General features: G+C 46.1%; 1 protein-coding gene across 4 annotated transcripts in view; it reads left to right on the top strand.

The window, feature by feature from the left end:
- Positions 1-20,788, top strand: part of LOC115481182 (tropomyosin alpha-4 chain) — a 181,604-nt gene that overhangs the window by 81,182 nt on the left and 79,634 nt on the right. The window contains exon 1 of one of the 4 annotated variants that reach the window (XM_030220253.1): positions 5,111-5,566. The exons of 2 other annotated variants lie outside the window; for them this stretch is intronic. In XM_030220253.1, the coding sequence (XP_030076113.1) occupies positions 5,435-5,566 (132 nt within the window). In that variant the 5' untranslated portion in view covers positions 5,111-5,434. Of the gene's footprint in view, positions 1-5,110; positions 5,567-20,788 lie in introns of those variants that run through there. One more of the 4 variants, XM_030220252.1, reaches the window with a different exon arrangement.

Here is a 20,788-nt window from a genome sequence, read left to right as displayed (position 1 = left end):
CTTGGCTCTTCAACCAGGCCTTTAAAGGAAGAAGTAGCTAAAATGTTAGTCTCACGCACACACACAAGGAGTGACATGAGCTGCACATACTGCAGCAGGACATGTTTATCCACTCCTACTCTAGCTAATATTTACTCATCTCTCTGACCTGATGTGCAACTCTCTTTAAATTAGTCCGCTTATTTTCTAACTCCTATCACTCAATTATCTATCTATATGTTCCATCTACCCTAAGCTGTCTATTAAAATGTTTTATTATGTATTGTGTTGACATTGTAACTAGTATACTATCCAGCTTATTTTCGAAAGAGATCGCCGGCCATCTTCCGACACAAATCAGGAGATTGCCGGCGATCTCCTGAACCCAGCCAAATCGGTATAATCGAAAGCCGATTTTGGCCGGCGCCAACTGCTTTCCGTCGCGGAGCCAGGCAAACTTCAAGGCAGGGTACAGAAGGCGGGATGGGGCGGGACAGGGGCGTGGTTACGAGATGGCCAGCATCGCCCAATAATGGAAAAAAGATGGCCAGCTCTGACGAGCATTTCGCTGGCTGCACTTGGTCCATTTATTTTTAGGACCAAGTCTCAAAAAAGTGCCCCAACTGACCAGATGATCATCGGAGGGAATCGGGGATCACCTCCCCTTACTTCCCCAGTGGTCACCCTCCCTCTCCCACGACCAAAAGGCTTGCATTTCGCCGGGTTTGAGATGGCCAGGCCCAGTTTCCATTATGGCCAAAAAGCGAAGCCAGCCATCTCTATACCCGGCGAGCTCAACATATGTTGAGATTTAGCCGGCGCCAACCATATTATCGAAGGAACAGATGGCCGGCCATCTTTTTTGATAGCACAGTTGGCTCCGCCCCTTTGCGGCGCTGGCCACATAGTTGGCCGGTGCCGTTCAATTATGCCCCTCCATGCCATGCCAGGCTACCTGGCTCAACTTCCACTCCTCCAGGTCCAAGGTGTACTGGCTGAAGAAGTCCGCTTGAATGTTGTCCTGGCCAACAATATGAACCGCTAACAGCACAAAAAATGGTTCTAATCTCTACCCAGTGACATAAAGCTGCTAGCTCCTGTGCTATGGTTTGGCTCCTCATGCCCTCCTGCTTGTTAACATATACCACTGCCATAATGTCATCCAACATCACCCGCACTGCTCTGCTTTGTAGGATGGGAAGGAATGCCAGGAACGCAAGCCTGATAGCTCTCATCTCAAAGTGACTGATTGACCAAGATGTTTCCTGACCATACCAAAGGCCCTGTGCTAGCCTTGAGCCCCTGAGGCTGGCATTTGTGGTCACCACAGTCCACTCTGGAGAGTCCAAGGAAACCCCAACAGATGTTCTGCACAAGTGAAGATCCTCTGAACTTCCTGAGGAAGGGGCACCTGGGCCTTGAAATCCTCAGACCTCAGGGACCAGTGCAAAAGCAAGGCCCCTTGAAAGGGTTGTGTATGTGCTTTCACCCATGGGACAACCTCTAGGGTTGCCACCATTGACCCAAGGACCTGAAGGTAGTCCCACAACCATGGGGCCTGCAAAGCACACAGGTTCCACAGCTGGGACTGGAGCTTGTGACTCTGCTCCTCGGTGAGAAACATGGTCCCCCGGACTATGTTGAACAGGACCCCAGGAATTTCTACTGCTGAGAAGGAACTAAGTGGTTCTTTGTCTGGTTCACTATCCAGCCCGGCCCTCCAAGAATTAGATCACCTCAGAGGTGGTTGCTCTGACCTCTTCCAAATTGTTCCTGTTCACTTAATCATAGAGATAGGGGTCCACCATAATGCCTTGGAGTAGAGCTGGGCGGCCACCACTACCAAAAATCCAAACAATCAAGGGGTTTCAACAAGCTGATTATATCACCTTTAATAAAGTAAACTTTTAAACATTTTAATCAGATGAAAATAAATAACATAAAAACCAGGTGCTCAAAATCACATCACTTCTGCCGGAGAATGTGAAAATGGGAAAAATTAGTTGTTGGTTCCAGAAAAAATCCTTAAAGCAAAATAAAAAATCATATATGTGACCACTTGAAAAAAAAAAACATACAAAATACAATCTCGTATCTTGAAATTTTCTTAATTATGTACAAAACAAACACTTATCTGAATAAGTAAAGGGGCAACCTTTTCCAAGATATTAGTCCGTATTGGAGATACAACACTATCACCATCAATATAGGCATCCAAAAGATATAAATGTATCTTCTGCCACCACCACCATCACTTTTGAAAAGGTGCAAGGAGCCATTGCATGATTAAACGGGAGGATGTGAAAATGCTTCCCCAGGACAAAGAAGCGAAGTAGCGCTTGTGAGCCACTCGGATGGGAATGTGAAGGTAAGCCTCTGTTAGATCCAGGTAGGTAGGAAACTTATCCGGCTGAACTGAGTTGATGACTGAATGCAGCTTCTCCATTCAGAACTGTGGCACTCGAAGTGCTGGGTTGATGACCTTGAACTTCAGAATGGACCTGAAGGAACCCTCTTTCTTTGGTAACAGGAAATAGATAGAGTAGCATCTTATGCCCTGATCTGCCGAAGGAACACCCTCCACAGCCCCCAGCTGGAGCAGATGATGAAGCATATCAGCAACTGCTTGGCGTTTAATGACTAAGCAGCAAGGGGAGATCATGTAAACCTCTGAAATAGGATGCGTCAGCTCTAAGGCTTATCCATGACTCACCATCTCCAACACCCACAGGTTGGAGGTGGAGGACAGTCTTCTGCCCACCCAAACCAGCAAGGGGCCTGATGCAAACTCATTGTGCTCCTTTGGTGAGATCGGTCACCCCAGAGGAACCCTGGTCCCCAGATCTTCTTGGGCCTCAAAAGCTCTTGGCCTGTCCCCCTACTCCAGCTAAAGTTGGTGGAAAATACTTGTTCTACCAGAAGCAGCTGCCCCTCCCCCACCTTTCGAGTGAGCCTTGCCTGGGCCTAACCGGCCAGGATGCATTTCCAGGAAATGTAGCAGCCGAGACTCCCCAAATCTAACTTATCCGGATCTTCCCAAATAGCAAGTAACTCCTAAAGGGCAGCGTGCTCAAGCTGACCTTAGAAGAAGCATCCGCTGACCAGTGGCAAAGCCACAGCTATCCCCTGGCTACAATCACCAAGACAACTGATCATGAAAACAAATTTGAAACCAAATTGTATAAAACATCTGCCAGGAAGGCTGTACTGAACTCCAAACATGCCACCTCCAGAGAATCACAGAGCTGCTGTAGTCAACACAGCAATGCTTGGACCACAAAACCGCTATAGTCCATAGCCTGCAGCTCTGCTGCCATTGAGAAGGCCTGTTTCAGAAGCTGCTCCACCTTACTCTCATGTGTCTCCTGAAGCGCTCTCTCCATTGGGATTGAGGTCTTTTTGGTCATGGCCTTGACAAGGACATCCACCTTTAGGACCTGACGATATTTGTCAGTTTCAAGCGGTAGGGGGTAGAGACTCTCAAGGGTCTTCACTCCCCATAAGGCCCTCTCCAGGGACTCCCACTCTGTCAACAATATATGTGTGAGTGCTTTGTGGAAGGGAAAGGCCTTGGGGGGGGGGGGGGGGGCCCTTCATCTGACTCCAGCGTGGAGACTGAAGAAGCCGCAACACCTCCCTGATGACATCAATGAGGGTAGGATGCTCTTCCTTTCTAAATAGCCCTTCACCTACAGGGAGCCCCCCCCCCCCCCCCCCCCCCACACACACACACACACACAAAGGCCCAGGAGCAGCATTATCCCATACAGTGGCAGTACTATGCTCTGGATCCAGTCTGGAGACAGGGTCCCCCAAAGGAACTGATGTGGTCAAGTGAGAGAAGCCCCCCCCCCCCTTGGGAATACTACACTTGCTCCTGCAACCCTGATAAAAAAAGTTGAAGAGAAAATGGCTGCCATTACCACCAAGCTGGGTGCTCCAGGAAAAATATTTATTTTCCCTGGTTAAAATTGCAATAAGGCTACAGCACATTATGAAGTCATCAAACACTGTTTTGCCATTGGTTGGTACTTCATGACACCTTCATTGTTGCTAGATTTCAGCACAACCTGGCCATAAGATGTTGACTGCAAAATTAGAAAGCTAGATTTATCTCATCAGTTTATGAATTTTTATTCAATGTTTATATTCACCAGGCACACGTTTTGAATCATTTAATGCAGTCTGGTGCCTGGCTTATACAGCAGAAGCAGATCAAAGCAACCCAGCAGAAACTTCTTAACAAGATACTAATTAAAAGGTAAGAGGCTTTTACTGTTCCAATGAAACGTGTTAAATAACTAACAACTAAAAATGAGTGTAGAATTGAGTGCAGAATCAAGTCAGCTGAAGTGGGGGGGGGGGGGGGGGGGGTCTACCTTCATTCTCAGTCACTTGCTTAGTAACCTCTGAATTATTGTCAAAGATGAAACCTGGAGGAAACCAGGCAGTGCCCTAAAATGTGTAACTGTAGTTCAAATGTCTTCTTTCCTCAAATCACTGATCTCCCCTCCTATATATTGTGGTTATTCCAGAAAAAAAAACGGCTGAAAAATTCTATTTCATTTTCTGTGTCCAGACCAAATCTACAAAAATAACGGTGATTAAATTTGAAAAAAGGTAAGGTATGATCTGATGTTTTTATTCACCTTTATTTCTGTGCATTCAAGTGGTCTAGCACAGTAAGTACCTTATCCAAACCAAATCCTTTTCAGTTAGAAGTGTGAGGGATTCTGGCAAAGCGCCAGCAGATTCCACCGGTTTGTGCAAGTACCACGTCTTTCATACTTATGTTCCTCCTTTATTTATTTATTAAGGCTCATAATTCCCAGCTACAATCAAGCACACTTCTTATACGCATAAGAGCCTCTTGCACGCCCCTAGGGCTTTCTTTCTCATTTTTGAAGCGTTTCCGGCACTGCAGGGTTGGTCGGGAAGTGCCACATTTTCCCAAATAAGTCGAAAAAACGTTGCAGAGTTCAAGCAGCAGCAGCCGAAAGCGCCCAAAGGAAGCCCACGTCAGCAGACGACGGCAAACACCTCCCCCACCTTCCTCATCCCGGCAGGAAGCGGCCCCGGCCCCGCCCCTTCCACGCCCACTGTGAGCTCATCGGGGAGAGGCGCCAGATAGTGCCGCCCTGCTGCAACTTCTGGACACGCTTCCCGCTTTCACTCGCTGGTTGCTGTATCTTTCATCCCCCGCTTTCCTGTTCACTTTTACGCACGGTGTTTTCTCTAAAAAGAGAGTAGATTTAGACTGAAGGAGAAAGAGTTACTCGACTTTTTTTTTGTTGTTGTTGGTTTGCATCGTGGAAGAATTTAGAGCACAGATTTGTTTCTTTTTGTAGTTCTAGGTTGCTGTTGTCAGTGACTTCCCTCTGCTGTGCCAGGGAAAGTTTTTATTTTTTTTGTCTTTTTTTTTTTGCTGTGAGAAGGATCCGTGTGTGCTGGAATCATGGCTGGACTGAACTCCCTGGATGCGGTGAAAAGGAAGATTCAATGTTTGCAGCAGCAGGCGGACGATGCGGAGGAGAGAGCGCAAATTCTACAGAGAGAGCTGGACACTGAGCGAGAAATGCGCGAGAAAGTGAGAATCACTGAGCTCTCGGGCTCATCTGTCTCTGCCAGACTGGGACCTCTACCAGGCCCCACCTTCCTGTCCCTTTCCAAGTGGTATTTCTTTTAAGCTCACCTTCCTGTTTCTCCTAAAGCTCACTTTTTAGCGCTGTTACAAGCTGAAATTCCTCTTGAGTTCAGCCTTTTGTCTCTTCCAGACTGCGCTCTTCGGGAAACTTACTTTTCTGCCTCTCCGAGATTGGGAATTCTTGCAGGTTCACTCTTATGCCCATCTTAGAAACTGAGATATCTCCCAGCTTCATCCTGTTTCTTCCAGATTCAGCTCTTTTGCATGATCACAGGGTGGCCGTTCTTGGTTCGGCTGTTTTTCAAGGTTCATTCTCCAAAATCTGGTCTTTTCTGTGACTGTTCTTGCTCTCTTTCCACCCAAACGCACTTTTTCATTCAGGCATTTGCTTAACTGTCTGCTAGACACCTCCCCATCTTTTAAAAATTGAACTCTCGTCTTCCAGACATGCTTTTATCATGCAGTTTTCCAAACTTGTAGGGGTTTTTTTTGTATTTTTCTTGGAAATTCACACATACTGTGTCAACAGACTGTACTTTTAAAGTAAAGCTAGCAAACTTTTTTTTTTTTTTTTTTTTTTTACAAGTTATTCATTTGTTTGTCACACTGGCTTTTTTTTGTTGTTTGTTTTTGAGCTAGAACTTATGCCAGTTTCAAACTCATATGCCCTTTAAACTGGGAAGACAGAATTTGGGATGATTTCAGTTCCAAATGGCAGTGGCAAGGGGTAAGAGCATAGACTGCACAGATTGATGTGTTAGCTAGTGCCTTAAAAAAAAAAAAAAGGCTATCTCACCATGGAGTATCATATCCAATTTTGGGGGCTACATTTCCAAAAGGATGGGTGGAGCAAACCTTTGGATTTGAGGGCCACATTGGGAGCCGGGTATAGTGTGACAGTGTTGGGTGGAGGGGAATTTCCCTAGAGGTCTGAGAATTGGGGCTGCAGTTGCTTACCTTTTTACATCTGTGGGGTGGGCAGGAAATTGAGGATCTAGTAGACTAGAAATGGTAGCCATTCTCTGTTTCAAGGAGATCACTGTGGGTCGCATTCACCTGGATTCTATAAAGGTCACCCAAATATCTGTGCTCACATTTGGGCGTGGTCCAGAGAAACGCTCACAACCTAATTAACAAGCAAATCACTAATTGGAGGCTAACAGTTATTGATGATTGACACCAGATAGGGGTTGTGTAAACATTTGGCTGCAAACTGTTCTATAAGCCTGGGCACTATTGTTCCTTCTAAGCAGAGCTGGTGTCCTCCTCCTGCATTGCTGCCAGTCGGGGGGGGGGGGGGGGGTGAGGCTTCTATATTGCGTTTTCTATCACTAGGGGCAGACAGGTTCCTTGGAGTTCCTCACTGTTGAAAATGTGATGTGAAAGCAGCACACCCCCACTGGCAGGACTGTAGGTGGAGGACTCCCCTCCCGATCAGCTTAGAGCAGTGGTTCCCAAACCAGATCCTGGAGACACCCCAGCCATTCATGATATTTACAATGATTATTATTGAGAGAGACTTTGCATGAGATGGAGGCAGTACATGTAGATCTCTCTCATGAATATTCGTTGTAGATATCCTGAAATCCTGACTGGCTGGGGTGCCTTCAGGACCAGTTTTGGGAGCCACTGGCTTAGAGGGAACGGTGGAGTGCTGTGCGCCTAAATCCATAGCATGCAACCCAAAAGGAGGTGTGGCCATAGGAGGAGCATGGGCAGGTCAGGGGCATTTTCAAAAGATGCGATCTGCGCCCAACTTGTGTGCCGGGATTTATATCGGGTTTCAGCTGGGTACGAGAATCCCCACTAGGTACCATTTTATACAGAGTGTTCATCCTTTAGCACCCGTTATAGTAGTGTTTCCCAAGTTCAGTCCTGGCAAACCCCTTGCCAGTCAGGTTTTAGGATATCCACAATGGATATTCATGAACTTGATTTGCATATAATGGAAGCAGTATATGCTAATCACGTTCATGCATATTCCTTGTGGATATCCTGAAAAAGTGACTAGCAAAGGGTACTTCAGATCCGGATTTGGGAAACACTGGCTGAGCGCTGATTTTTCCTGATGCCTATTTTCAGCGTCGTTCACTGAATCCAGCTCGGTGTGTTCATTTAGGGGCCCTTTTTCAAAGGCATGGTAGCTTTTACGCATGCGCAGCATTTGACAAAATGAGGCTACCGCCAGGCTAGCACGCCCCCAGGTGGTAATTTCGGATTTGGTGGATGCCCATACTGCCGGGACAAATGATTTTTATGTCCTACCAGGCATTGCATTAATTGGCTGTTGCCTTGCGCCTACCAGTCACTACGCATGTAGTGCGTGATCTTTATTGCTAGAACAATGGGTGATGTTAAGGGCTCAAGGTGTAAATAGGCACACGCTGGGTTCAGTTTTACCACAGGCCCTTTTCCCGACCCACTGAGAGTCCTTTTCCCCAGACACGGTAAGAACTGGCCTGGCGCTCGCCAAGTCCACAGGCCACTTTTTGCCACAGCTTGGTAAAAGGACCCCTTAAGGATTTAATACTGAGTGTACCTGAATGTAACTCACTTTGAGATACTACTGAAAAGGTGTGAGCAAAATCTAAATAAATAATAATAATAATAATAAATTAATACTGTTTGTATCCCTAAACTGGGAAGGAGAGAGGGCATCTGAGGGAGACATTCTGATATCTTGAAAGTATAAATAAAGCCCTAAAATTAAAAATTTCCCAAAGGAAAAGCGTTTAACAGAACAGAGGTAGCTCACAGTGAGAGTAACTCTCTTCCATCTGTCGGTGACATCATCAGGTTGGAAGTAAATGGGACTGACATACTTTGGCTGCTTAAACTAAATTCTTAACCTCTCTCCCCCACCACCTGGAGGAGTAACCTAGTAGTTAGTGCAGTGGACCTTGATCCTGGGGAACTGGGTTCAATTCCCACTGCAGCTCCTTGTGACTCTGAGCAAGTCACTTAACCTTCTATTGCCACAGGTACAAATAAGTACCTGTATATAGTATGTAAACTGCTTTGAATGTAGTTGCAAAAACCACAGAAAGGCAGTATATCCCTTTTCCCATTTCCCTTTAAATGTCTGGGGGACTTTTTAGGGTCCCCCCTCTCCAGATCATCATTGCCGTGGGCCTAAATGCTTGCCCACTCCTCTTCAAGAATAAAAAAATCCTGAAAAGGGGAGTGAGATAAAAGGAGGAAATACTTCTTCATGGAAAGGGTGGTGGAGGCAAAACAGGGTATTTGAAGATGTGGAAGTTAAGCCAATTATCCAGTGCAGTCTGGATACTGAAAGAGGAAAGGGAAAAAGGGCAGATTAGATGCCTTTTCTTAAACTTGTCTGTCTTCCAAGCTGATACTTGGGATCATTGCCAGATGCCAATCCCTCCTAGGCTTAACTGCTTTCAAATAAACTTTTTTTTTTAACATATACCACTCCCAAGCTCACTTTAAGGGTATTTTTATATTCCATTTTTCCCCCTACTGGGCTACCTCTCATTGCAGCTCTGTTCTGTGCCTATTTCTTGTCTCCTCGCTTTAATATTTGTTAAGATGTTGGGCTCATGAAATCCATATTATAAAAGCTTGTTTGTTAACTGGAAAGTGCTGGGTAAATAAATGCCCCAAGCTTGAGTTTGTTAAATGTAATGTATAATTTGAGTAAACCTTTTATGCATAGACACTGTATGCTGGATTCAGTAAATGGCGCTCAAAATTCAATGCTGGAATAAATTGGCACTGAGCGCTACTCTGTAAAGAGCATGCACCCTTTCTAGAATAGCACTTAAGCGTGGATCTTGCCAGGGGCAGTCACACAGGGCCTTGTGCTGCATCTCTGGCACGTCTGTCCTCCTGTCTCGGAACACCTCCCTGCTCCGTACCTTAATGTGCATCCACATTTCAGTATAGAGCAGCGGCAGCGATTTTCATATCCTGTCATCTGCTGAGCCCAGAACCTCCTCGCTGCTGCGTTCTGCCCCCTTTTGATGTCACTTCCTGCTACTGCAAGGGCGGAATGCAGCAGCAAGGAGACACTGGGCTCAGCAGGTGACAGGATATGAAAATTGCTGCTGCTCTCTACTGAAATGTGGTGGATGCATATCAAGGTATGGGGTGAGGTGGGGTTCAGAGAGCTCTAAACCTGCTTTTAAACTAATAAATTATGGCTTATGGTGAGGGGGGGGGGGCAGGGCCCATTGATCTGGTCTGCACAGGGGCCCGCAATTGCCAAGACCGGCCCTGGATCTTGCATATATCTTGCTTCAGCAGGCCTAAGTTAGGCACACTGACCTAATATTCTTTAATTATGCAAGCATATTTTCAAACACCTTGAACACCACGTCCATGCTCCTCCCCTAGCCGTGCCCCCCCCCCCCTTTCGATAGAGACACTATGGAAGTTAGGCACACTAGCCTATAGGTTGGCGTGTAGCCAGATGCGCACAGAAATATTAAATTCCAGTTAACATGGTTAATTGGTGGTTAATACCCAATTGATGATACTGAGCTCATTACTTTGAATCAATTACCACTCTGTATTTCTCATACCGGAAGTGGCGTCCGCCACCAAGGTACTATGTAAGCCACATTGAGCCTGCAAATAGGTGGGAAAATGTGGGATACAAGTGCAATAAATAAAGCAATTACGATGTATGTGGAAATCTGGGCACCATATATAGAATCTGGCAGTGTATGTGCATAAGTTTGTCTGATCTAGTTGGAGGTGTTTCAGGGGGTGGAGTTTGGGAATAGGCATGGCTTTTATAGCATCAGTATGTAAAATAACGAAGTGAGTTTTCATATACTTCAGTAAGGTATAAATGGGTAATTTTTAAACTAGTAAAGTGCATATTTTCCTTCTTAAACTGGTGTAGTTTATGCATATCTGCCATACAAGTTAGTGGCCTGTTGTAAAATTACTCAAGTTTTTTTTTTTTTAATGGGGTTCCAGCGTTGTGTATTTGGTCTGAGTAGTGCTTAAGTAAAGATGTATATGAGATACTTAGGGCCCAGCTGCCATTTTGGATCGTATCCTAGTATTGATCTTAATGCAGGATAAAAATGTCATCTGAAACATCAATCCTGCTATAGGTTATTCATAGTTCTGTTTATTTCTGCATAAGACTTGTTAGTGGAATTTTCAATTTATTTATATATTTTTTGTTTTTAGGAATTGCATATCTGATGCCTGTTAGGAATTCTTAGAGGTCTGACTTGTGGGACCTTTTGTCTTCCAACTTCTTTGACTATAATACCACCTACGCCAAATTTCCCCCTGACCTGGGCATGGTAGTGTAAGGAGGCAGCCTGAGGAATGTGTGGTGAGGCTACTCTTTTCAGCCCATTGAGCCAGACAGGGTGTGGCATGTCTCAGCTGGGCTGCCTGGGCTCTTATGCATTCCTGTAAATGAGTTAAGCAGTTAAACAGAACAGGGGGCAGGGAATTCCAGCTTGTTCATTTTGAGGCTTCTGTGCATGTGTTTGGGTTTAATTCATAACCAGTGATTTAGTCCATGTGCATTAGGAGTCATATATGCAGGCATTTCTGAGGTGGAGTAATGTGGTACAGTATGTACACTGTATCGCAGCTATGCCATGAGGAAAAGTAAACCAAAGATTAGCCAAGGAAGGTTAAAGAACTGCTTAACTAACCTTCCTTGGCTAATCTTTGGTTTACTTTTCCTCGTGATTTGCATGGTAAGTGGTATTGCTCTCATAATCTTGACTCATTGTTGCCTTCCTCTGTGGAGCACTGGGGACTGGAATGCAGATGTTACATACACTGAGAGGCGTATTTTCAAAGCACTTACACTTCACAAAGTTACATAGTAACCTATGGAACTTTGTAAGTCTAAGTGCTTTGAAAATGAATCCCTAAATACACATAATTTATGTGGGATTGAAACAAAGTAAGGAAAGAATGCTCAAGGTATAAGAATGTGTGTGTGTGATGTGCCCTGCAGGAAGGGGTCACCAACTGGTTGGTGTTTGACCAGTCTGACTGGTTTTACTGAAGGGAGGCCAGTGACTTGTGGGACCTTCAAACCAGCATTATAATTGCAAGCAATCAGCAGGATGCAAAGTTCCAAAGGAAATATCATGCAAGCCAAAACTTGTGCACAAAAGCAGTGCTGGACCTTTGCCTCTAAGGATCAGGTCAAAGTCCCAAAGTGTATTTTGTGAAAGTTCTCCTGCACAGTTTTGTCCTTTCAGAAGAGAAGTTACAGGCACATAATCTTACACAAAGATGAACTTTTTAAAAAAATAAAAATCTGAGGAGGCTAGGAAAGACTTTGTTGGTTTTAAGAGTGGTTATAAGAGTAAAGGCCACTCTCTGAACATTGGTTAGCATTGAACTTCAGAATGGGATGGGAGGGTTTAGACATTTGTGTAGACATAAGCTGAGTATGACATGCCCAATGGATGGTTGATTTATTAGGATTTTTTTTGTAACTGCCTTTTTGAAGGAATTCACTTAAGTGGCGGTGTACAGCAAGTGTATAGTGTTGCTGATCAGTTTTACTCTCAAGGCTTTAATAAACAGACTTAAACATAAAAAGCTGAGCCGGGACTTTTGCACACCCAACACAATACTTAACTCCCCCAACTTCCCTCCTAGCACCAGTAGCTAGAGGAGAGTGGTAACAATAGGGTGTGTGAGAGAGCGCAGAGGGGCCTGCGTGCTCAACATGCACTCATGGACCCTCCCGCTATGGGATTCCTTTAGCAATAGGAAGCTCTTGCAAGAGGAGATGGGGATCATTGTGGGCATGTGCTGGGTACACAGATCCAACATGCTCACCCTGCCTGCTGCCCCTGCCATGCTCTCCTAGCCACCAGCACTAAGAAGGGAATGGGTGAGACAGCCAGGACCTATGGAAGAGGTAATGGTCTCAGTAGCAGGGAAAATGGTTCAGTGGGAAAGAGAGTAATGATGTCTAGTAACAGGATGGAAGGCTGTCATTTTAAGTGGACTGTTGGCAACCCCCAAGTTTAGATCTGGGCTGGATTAACATTATATTGGGCCCTGGATGACCTAATCACATGGTGATGCCTGCCTGACACATCAACAGGTCGCAAGACCTGTTCTGCTTGAAGTGGTATGCCAATTGTTAGTATCAAGGATAAAAGAAACCAAGTTGCCATGTCTATCCGTGTATCCACAGACCATAGTCGATCACCAGAGGGTGTTTAAGCCTCATAAGTACTAGCTGCAGGCCAGGTGGTCGCATTTTTAGGAAATAAATCTAAAAACGGGACCAAATTAATACATCACACATGGCCTAATAAACCTTTAAGCCCTGGGTATGTGACTAGTTTACCTATACCAGTAGTCCCCAAGCCTCCTGGGCGCTCCCCAGCTAGTCAGGTTTTCAGGATATCCACAGAGAATATTGATGAGATCGATTTATAAATATTGCTTCCTTGGTATGCAAGTCGATCTTGTGTATGTTCATTGTGGATATCCTAAAAACCTGATGTCCTGGGGAACCCCAGCCAAGGTTTGAGAATCGTAGGCCTTTGCCTTAACCTGGCTTTTCTCAGGTGCCTGTGACTAGCTCTGGTGGCCTGCTGATTGTTTTATACCCATGGAAGTGATGCTTCTGGCATAAATTGTTTCTTTGTTTAGCTCCAGGTGAAAACTTCATTTCCAGAGGATTATTTTCTTTTTTGCTTGGTCTGTTACACAGCAACATAGTAGATATTGACAGAATGAAATTGCTTGTTTGCCCAGTAAGGGTTGTAACTAGAGAGCTGAAATTGGGATCCTGGGATTCCTGCAGGGATGGAAGAAGGTAACAGGATTCCTGTGGGAATGTAGTCAAAATCTCTAGTGACTACATTCCTCCTCCCACCGCTGTATACCACACGATCTCACTACCCATCCATGTCCTCTCCCGTCCTGCTCACTACTGCAATACCCTACCTACCCCTGTCCCCCACCACCTCACCATCCCTATTGTCCTCCTCCTCCTTCCTAGCTCTCAACCTTCAACACCTCCTTCCTGCCATGAACCCTTCCCCATTCCTCCTAAGCGCATCCCGTCTTCGTCGCCCTTCCTCACCCACCCTTCTCCGCACTCTCTTGCTCCTTCTCCTGCTATCCGCGGGAGACATCAATCCCAACCCAGGTCCCCCACAACTGTCCTCGTCCTCATCTCATCTATGCAAACGTTCCCGCAATATCTCCAATCTCATCTCTATTCCCCTCCCCCCCTCCTCCCTCCCCCCTCCCCTTCTCGTGCGCCCTGTGGAACGCCTGCTCAATCTGCAACAAACTTCTCTTCATCTCCCATTCCCTTCAACTGCTCGCCCTAACTGAAACCTGGCTCACCCCTGACGACTCTGCCTCAATCGCGGCCCTATGCCACGGAGGCTATCTTTTCTCCCATTCGCCCCGCCCAGTTGGTCGCGGAGGCGGCGTCGGGCTACTACTTTCGCCCTCCTGCAGTTTTCAACCTCTCCACCTACCTCAGTCTCGCTGCTTCTCATCCTTTGAAGTTCACTCCATCCATCTATTCCATCCGCTGCCACTCAGAGTTGGTCATTTACAGCCCCCCTAATAAGTCCCTCCCTTCCTTCCTTACCGACTTCGATGCCTGGCTCTCCATATTTCTTGAGCCCTCATCCCCATCCCTCATTCTTGGTGACTTCAACATACACATTGATAACCCATCCGACTCGTATGTTTCTCAGTTCCTCACTCTTACCTCCTCCTTCAACCTCCAACTGAGCTCCTCCACCCCTACTCACAAATCTGTCCACTGTCTTGATCTCGTCCTCTCTTCTACTTGCTCACCCTTCAATTTCCGTGCATCAGCTCTTCCTCTCTCTGGCCATCACCTAATCACATTCGCACTTCAGCACCCTCCCCCTCATTCTCACCCAACACTAAATACTACTTCCAGAAATCTCCAGGCTGTTGACCCCCTCACCTTTATCCTCTAGTACCTCTGATCTCCTCCTTTCCATCACATCCTCCGAATCTGTTGACAAAGTTGTCTCCACTTACAATGCCACTCTCTCTCCTCTGCCCTAGACACCCTTGCACCGTCCATCTCCCGTCCCACAAGGCGTACCAATCCCCAGCCCTGGCTGACTCCTTGCACCCGATACCTTCGCTCCTGCGCCCGTTCGGCTGAACGCCTCTGGAGGAAATCTCGCACCCATACTGATTTCATTCACTTCAAATTCATGCTATCCTCCTTCCAATCCTCCCTGTTCCTCGCCAAACAGGACTATTACACCCAATTGTCTAATTCCCTCAGCTCTAATCCTCGTCGTCTCTTTGCCACCCTCAACTCCCTCCTCAAAGTGCCCTCTGCTCCCCCCCCCCCACTCTCTCCTCAATCTCTGGCCAACTACTTCCGTGACAAGGTCCAGAAGATCAACCTCGAATTCACCACCAAACCTTCTCCTCCTCTTCATCCTATAACCCACTCTTTCAACCAACCAACCCAGGCCGCCTTCTCCTCTTTTCCTGATATCACCGAAGAGGAAACCGCCCATCTCCTCTCCTCCTCGTAATCCACCACCTGTTCCTCAGACCCCATCCCCACCATCTGTCATAGCCTCAACCTCTCTCTCGCCACTGCAACCGTCCCGGACACCTTCAAGCATGCTGTGGTCTCACCACTCCTCAAAAAAACATCTCTTGACCCTACCTGTCCCTCCAACTACCGCCCCATTTCCCTCCTACCCTTCCTCTCCAAGATACTTGAACGCGCGCCGTTTACAGCCGCTGCATTGATTTTCTCTCCTCTCATGCCATCCTCGATCTGCTTCAATCCGGCTTTCGCCCCCTACACTCGATAGAAACGGCACTATCAAGTCTGCAATGACCTGTTCCTCGCCAAATCCAAAGGTCACTACTCCATCCTCATCCTCCTCGACCTATCCGCTGCTTTTGACACTGTCAATCACAACCTACTTCTTGACACACTGTCCTTTGGGTTCCAGGGCTCTGTCCTCTCCTGGTTCTCCTCTCCCATCGTACCTTCAGAGTACACTCTCATGGTTCGTCCTCCTCCCATATCCCGCTCTCTGTTGGAGTTCCTCAGGGATCTGTCCTTGGGCCCCACCTTTTTTCAATCTACACCTCTTCCTTAGGCGCCCTGATCTCATCTCATGGTTTCCACTATCGTCTTTATGCTGACGACACCCAGCTGTATCTCTCCACACCAGACATCACCGCGGGAAACCCAGGCCAAAGTATCGGCCTGCTTATCCGACATTGCTGCCTGGATGTCCAACCGCCACCTGAAACTGAACATGGCCAAGACTGAATTTGTTTTCCCACCCAAACCCACTTCTCCTCTCCCTTCACTCTCTATCTCAGTTGGTAACACCCTCATCATCCCCGTCTCATCTGCCCGCAACCTCGGTGTCATCTTCGACTCCTCCCTCTCCTTCTCTGCGCATATCCAGCAGATAGCCAAGACCTGTCGCTTCTTCCTCTATAACATTAGCAAAATTCGCCCTTTCCTCTCTGAGCACACCACCCGAACTCTAATCCACTCTCTCATTACCTCTCGCCTTGACTACTGCAACCTACTCCTCACCGGCCTCCCACTTAGCCACCTATCCCCCCTTCAGTCCATTCAGAACTCTGCTGCACGTCTTATCTTCCGCCTTGACCGATATACTCATATCACCCCTCTCCTCAAGTCACTTCACTGGCTTCCGATCAGATACCGCATACAGTTCAAGCTTCTCCTACTAACCTACAAATGCACTCGATCTGCAGCCCCTCCTTACCTCTCTACCCTCATCTCCCCTTACGTCCCTGCCCGTAACCTCCGCTCTCAAGACAAATCCCTCCTTTCAGTACCCTTCTCCACCACCGCCAACTCTAGGCTCCACCCTTTCTGCCTCGCCTCACCCCATGCTTGGAACAAACTCCCTGAGCCCATACGCCAGGCCCACTCCCTACCCATCTTCAAATCATTGCTCAAAGCCCACCTCTTCAATGTCGCTTTCGGCACCTAATCACAACACTTCTACTCAGGAAATCTAGACTACCCCAACTTGACATTTCGTCCTTTAGATTGTAAGCTCTTCTGAGCAGGGACCGTCCTTAGTTATTAATTTGTACAGCGCTGCGTAACCCTAGTAGCGCTCTAGAAATGTTAAGTAGTAGTAGTAGTGATGCCAGACTGAGGCTTGGAATTCACTGACAGGGGGATTCTCAGAACTCATGCAGTAGCGCTGACAGTGCACACCACATACCACCGAAACAGCACAGAAAATAGCTCTCTGATGCTCAAAAGAAATAATATTAAAATTATATGCATGCTGAAAAAAATGAAAGCAAGGGAGTGGAATGTTCTTGGCCCATGCCCAGAAGAGTTTCACGGTAAGCACAGCTCTGTCTTGGTCACATGCGCCAGGCATACCCGACCATGCAGCAAACATTGGTGCTGCTCTTCTGTGTGCTTAAGTTTATATATATATATATATATATATATACACACACACACACACAGTGGTGGAAATAAGTATTTGATCCCTTGCTGATTTTGTAAGTTTGCCCACTGACAAAGACATGAGCAGCCCATAATTGAAGGGTAGGTTATTGGTAACAGTGAGAGATAGCACATCACAAATTAAATCCGGAAAATCACATTGTGGAAAGTATATGAATTTATTTGCATTCTGCAGAGGGAAATAAGTATTTGATCCCCCACCAACCAGTAAGAGATCTGGCCCCTACAGACCAGGTAGATGCTCCAAATCAACTCGTTACCTGCATGACAGACAGCTGTCGGCAATGGTCACCTGTATGAAAGACACCTGTCCACAGACTCAGTGAATCAGTCAGACTCTAACCTCTACAAAATGGCCAAGAGCAAGGAGCTGTCTAAGGATGTCAGGGACAAGATCATACACCTGCACAAGGCTGGAATGGGCTACAAAACCATCAGTAAGACGCTGGGCGAGAAGGAGACAACTGTTGGTGCCATAGTAAGAAAATGGAAGAAGTACAAAATGACTGTCAATCGACAAAGATCTGGGGCTCCACGCAAAATCTCACCTCGTGGGGTATCCTTGATCATGAGGAAGGTTAGAAATCAGCCTACAACTACAAGGGGGGAACTTGTCAATGATCTCAAGGCAGCTGGGACCACTGTCACCACGAAAACCATTGGTAACACATTACGACATAACGGATTGCAATCCTGCAGTGCCCGCAAGGTCCCCCTGCTCCGGAAGGCACATGTGACGGCCCGTCTGAAGTTTGCCAGTGAACACCTGGATGATGCCGAGAGTGATTGGGAGAAGGTGCTGTGGTCAGATGAGACAAAAATTGAGCTCTTTGGCATGAACTCAACTCGCCGTGTTTGGAGGAAGAGAAATGCTGCCTATGACCCAAAGAACACCGTCCCCACTGTCAAGCATGGAGGTGGAAATGTTATGTTTTGGGGGTGTTTCTCTGCTAAGGGCACAGGACTACTTCACCGCATCAATGGGAGAATGGATGGGGCCATGTACCGTACAATTCTGAGTGACAACCTCCTTCCCTCCGCCAGGGCCTTAAAAATGGGTCGTGGCTGGGTCTTCCAGCACGACAATGACCCAAAACATACAGCCAAGGCAACAAAGGAGTGGCTCAGGAAGAAGCACATTAGGGTCATGGAGTGGCCTAGCCAGTCACCAGACCTTAATCCCATTGAAAACTTATGGAGGGAGCTGAAGCTGCGAGTTGCCAAGCGACAGCCCAGAACTCTTAATGATTTAGAGATGATCTGCAAAGAGGAGTGGACCAAAATTCCTCCTGACATGTGTGCAAACCTCATCATCAACTACAGAAGACGTCTGACCGCTGTGCTTGCCAACAAGGGTTTTGCCACCAAGTATTAGGTCTTGTTTGCCAGAGGGATTAAATACTTATTTCCCTCTGCAGAATGCAAATAAATTCATATACTTTCCACAATGTGATTTTCCGGATTTAATTTGTGATGTGCTATCTCTCACTGTTACCAATAACCTACCCTTCAATTATGGGCTGCTCATGTCTTTGTCAGTGGGCAAACTTACAAAATCAGCAAGGGATCAAATACTTATTTCCACCACTGTATATATATATATATATATATATATATATATATATATATAATTTTTTTTTTCTCCTTGGAAGGCTAAAACAGGCACCATTGTGGGGTTTCACTTTCAGATTTGCCTGAATTCACGCACATTTCTTTCTTGGTATGGTCGCTTATGGGCTTGCGCAGGCTTTCTTCCGCATCCAAAAGAAATAACCGGCAGATTTTAAACTGGAAATCAAAAGAAATCTTCTCTTCAAACCTTCCACCGCCAGCTCCGAGCTGGTGTTATTTTTCCAGTGCTAACAGCAGGATTTGTGCCATCTCTGCTGTTCACGTTGTGTCCTGCACTTTTTGTGCATATTTTATGAGTGTGCTATTTCCGCACTAACTGACCTTACCCACCAGCATTAGGTTTTGAGAGAGGCAATTGGTGCTTTGGAATGAGGCTTTGAATGCCCAAAGAGGCAGCCAGAGCCCCAAGACTAAGGCTTGGACTACTCATTGGTGGAATAGCAAATACCACCCAGAAAACTGCAGGCAGCTGTTGGGGTCAGGAGGAAACAGAGGGCTGGGAACAAGTACATAATGTCGACTCCTGTGGGGATAGGTGAAATTTCTGTCTCTGTGCAACTGTTTTTTAGTTGTAACTCTCGCTGTGTGCCAATAAGGATGAAAATGGTCGCTTCACTGCTGTTTTGACCTGAAGTGCCCCAATGCTTGGTTTGTCCTCTTATGTATTGATGATACCCTTTTGAAGCCCACAAAATCCTTTTGGAAGCAGGATACTGAGCTAGATGGACCATTGATCTGACCCGGTATGGCTATTCTTATATTCTAACCTCCCAAAGGGCATTCTAAACATCTAGACACCCACCACTCGTATCTCCTAATGTTCTCAAGACTGAACATGTCTGGTTAAATATTTGCCAAATAGCACAGTAATGAGTAACTCAACACTTTGAAGTACAAGGTGGTGCAGAGGCGGGCGCGGGGCTGGTTGCTGCAAGATATGGAGCTCATGGTGGTCATTTGCGTAAGATTCTCAAGAGTAAGGAATGATAATGATGATTTGCCTGTTTCCCTCGTATCATCTTTGATTATTTGCCTGTTGGTCCAGCACATTTCTGGCATGTTTCACTTCTGTTCTTTGGCACTTTATGTTCTTGCTCGTTTCTAGGCCTGTCTTGGACTCAGTCCCTTGTGCTAATCCTGTTGGTAACTGTCATTATTACCCTTAGTACCACTATGTCATGTTCTGTTGGGAAGAAAGAGCATATGATGATCTGCTCTCAAAATGCCAGTGACTTTAACAGTGAATCAGATTTAATAATCTGTACAAAAATTCTGGCCCAGGTTTTATATTAAAAAAACAAACAAAAAAAAAACCCTCATCTTTGTGTAAGGCAGTGGTTCCCAAACATGGTCTTGGAGTCACCCTAGCCAGTCAGGTTTTTAGGATATCTACTATGAATATTCATGAGAGAGATTTGCATGCACAGTCTCCACTGCATGCAAATCTCATTCATAGTGGATATCCTGAAAACCTGAGTGACTGGGATGCCTCCAGGGCCAGGCTTGGGAACCACTGGTGTAAGGATTTAATTGCCTCTAACTTCTGGAAAGGAAAGTATGTGCAGGAGAACTTTTTTTTCATAAAATACACTGTAGGACTTTGCTCTGATATATAGAGTCAAAAGTCCAGCCATCCTTTCGTTCACAAGTCTTGGCAGCTTCCATAATGTTTCCTTTTGCAACTTTTTTCCCTCCCCTCTCTAGAAATTGCAGGAAATATAAAGCCTTTGGCCAGAGGTGCGTTGTTTCAAAACCATAGGAGCAAACTTTATTTGTAGGCTATTTGCATGTTAAAACAATACAGTTTTTTAATCTGGTCTAGTAACACATAATAGAGTAATGAAAAGCACACAAAGGCTGGCCACACCTTATAGACTAACAAATTTATTGAGGCATAAGTTTTTGCAGACAGGAGTCCACTTCTGTCAGATGAATACATCAGTAGGATAACTACAGCAAGTTCAATTTCCGTAGGCATGGCATGTAATTTTTCAGCAGCTGTTAACTGCAGAGAGCAGTGCTTAAGTGGATTGTTTGAGGACTCTTTC

The sequence above is a fragment of the Microcaecilia unicolor genome, chromosome 11 (genome assembly GCF_901765095.1).
Source record: "Microcaecilia unicolor chromosome 11, aMicUni1.1, whole genome shotgun sequence".
Classification (NCBI taxonomy): domain Eukaryota; kingdom Metazoa; phylum Chordata; class Amphibia; order Gymnophiona; family Siphonopidae; genus Microcaecilia; species Microcaecilia unicolor.
The sequence above is the reverse complement of the archived record's forward strand: the minus strand, read 5'-3'. Positions and strand labels throughout refer to the sequence as shown.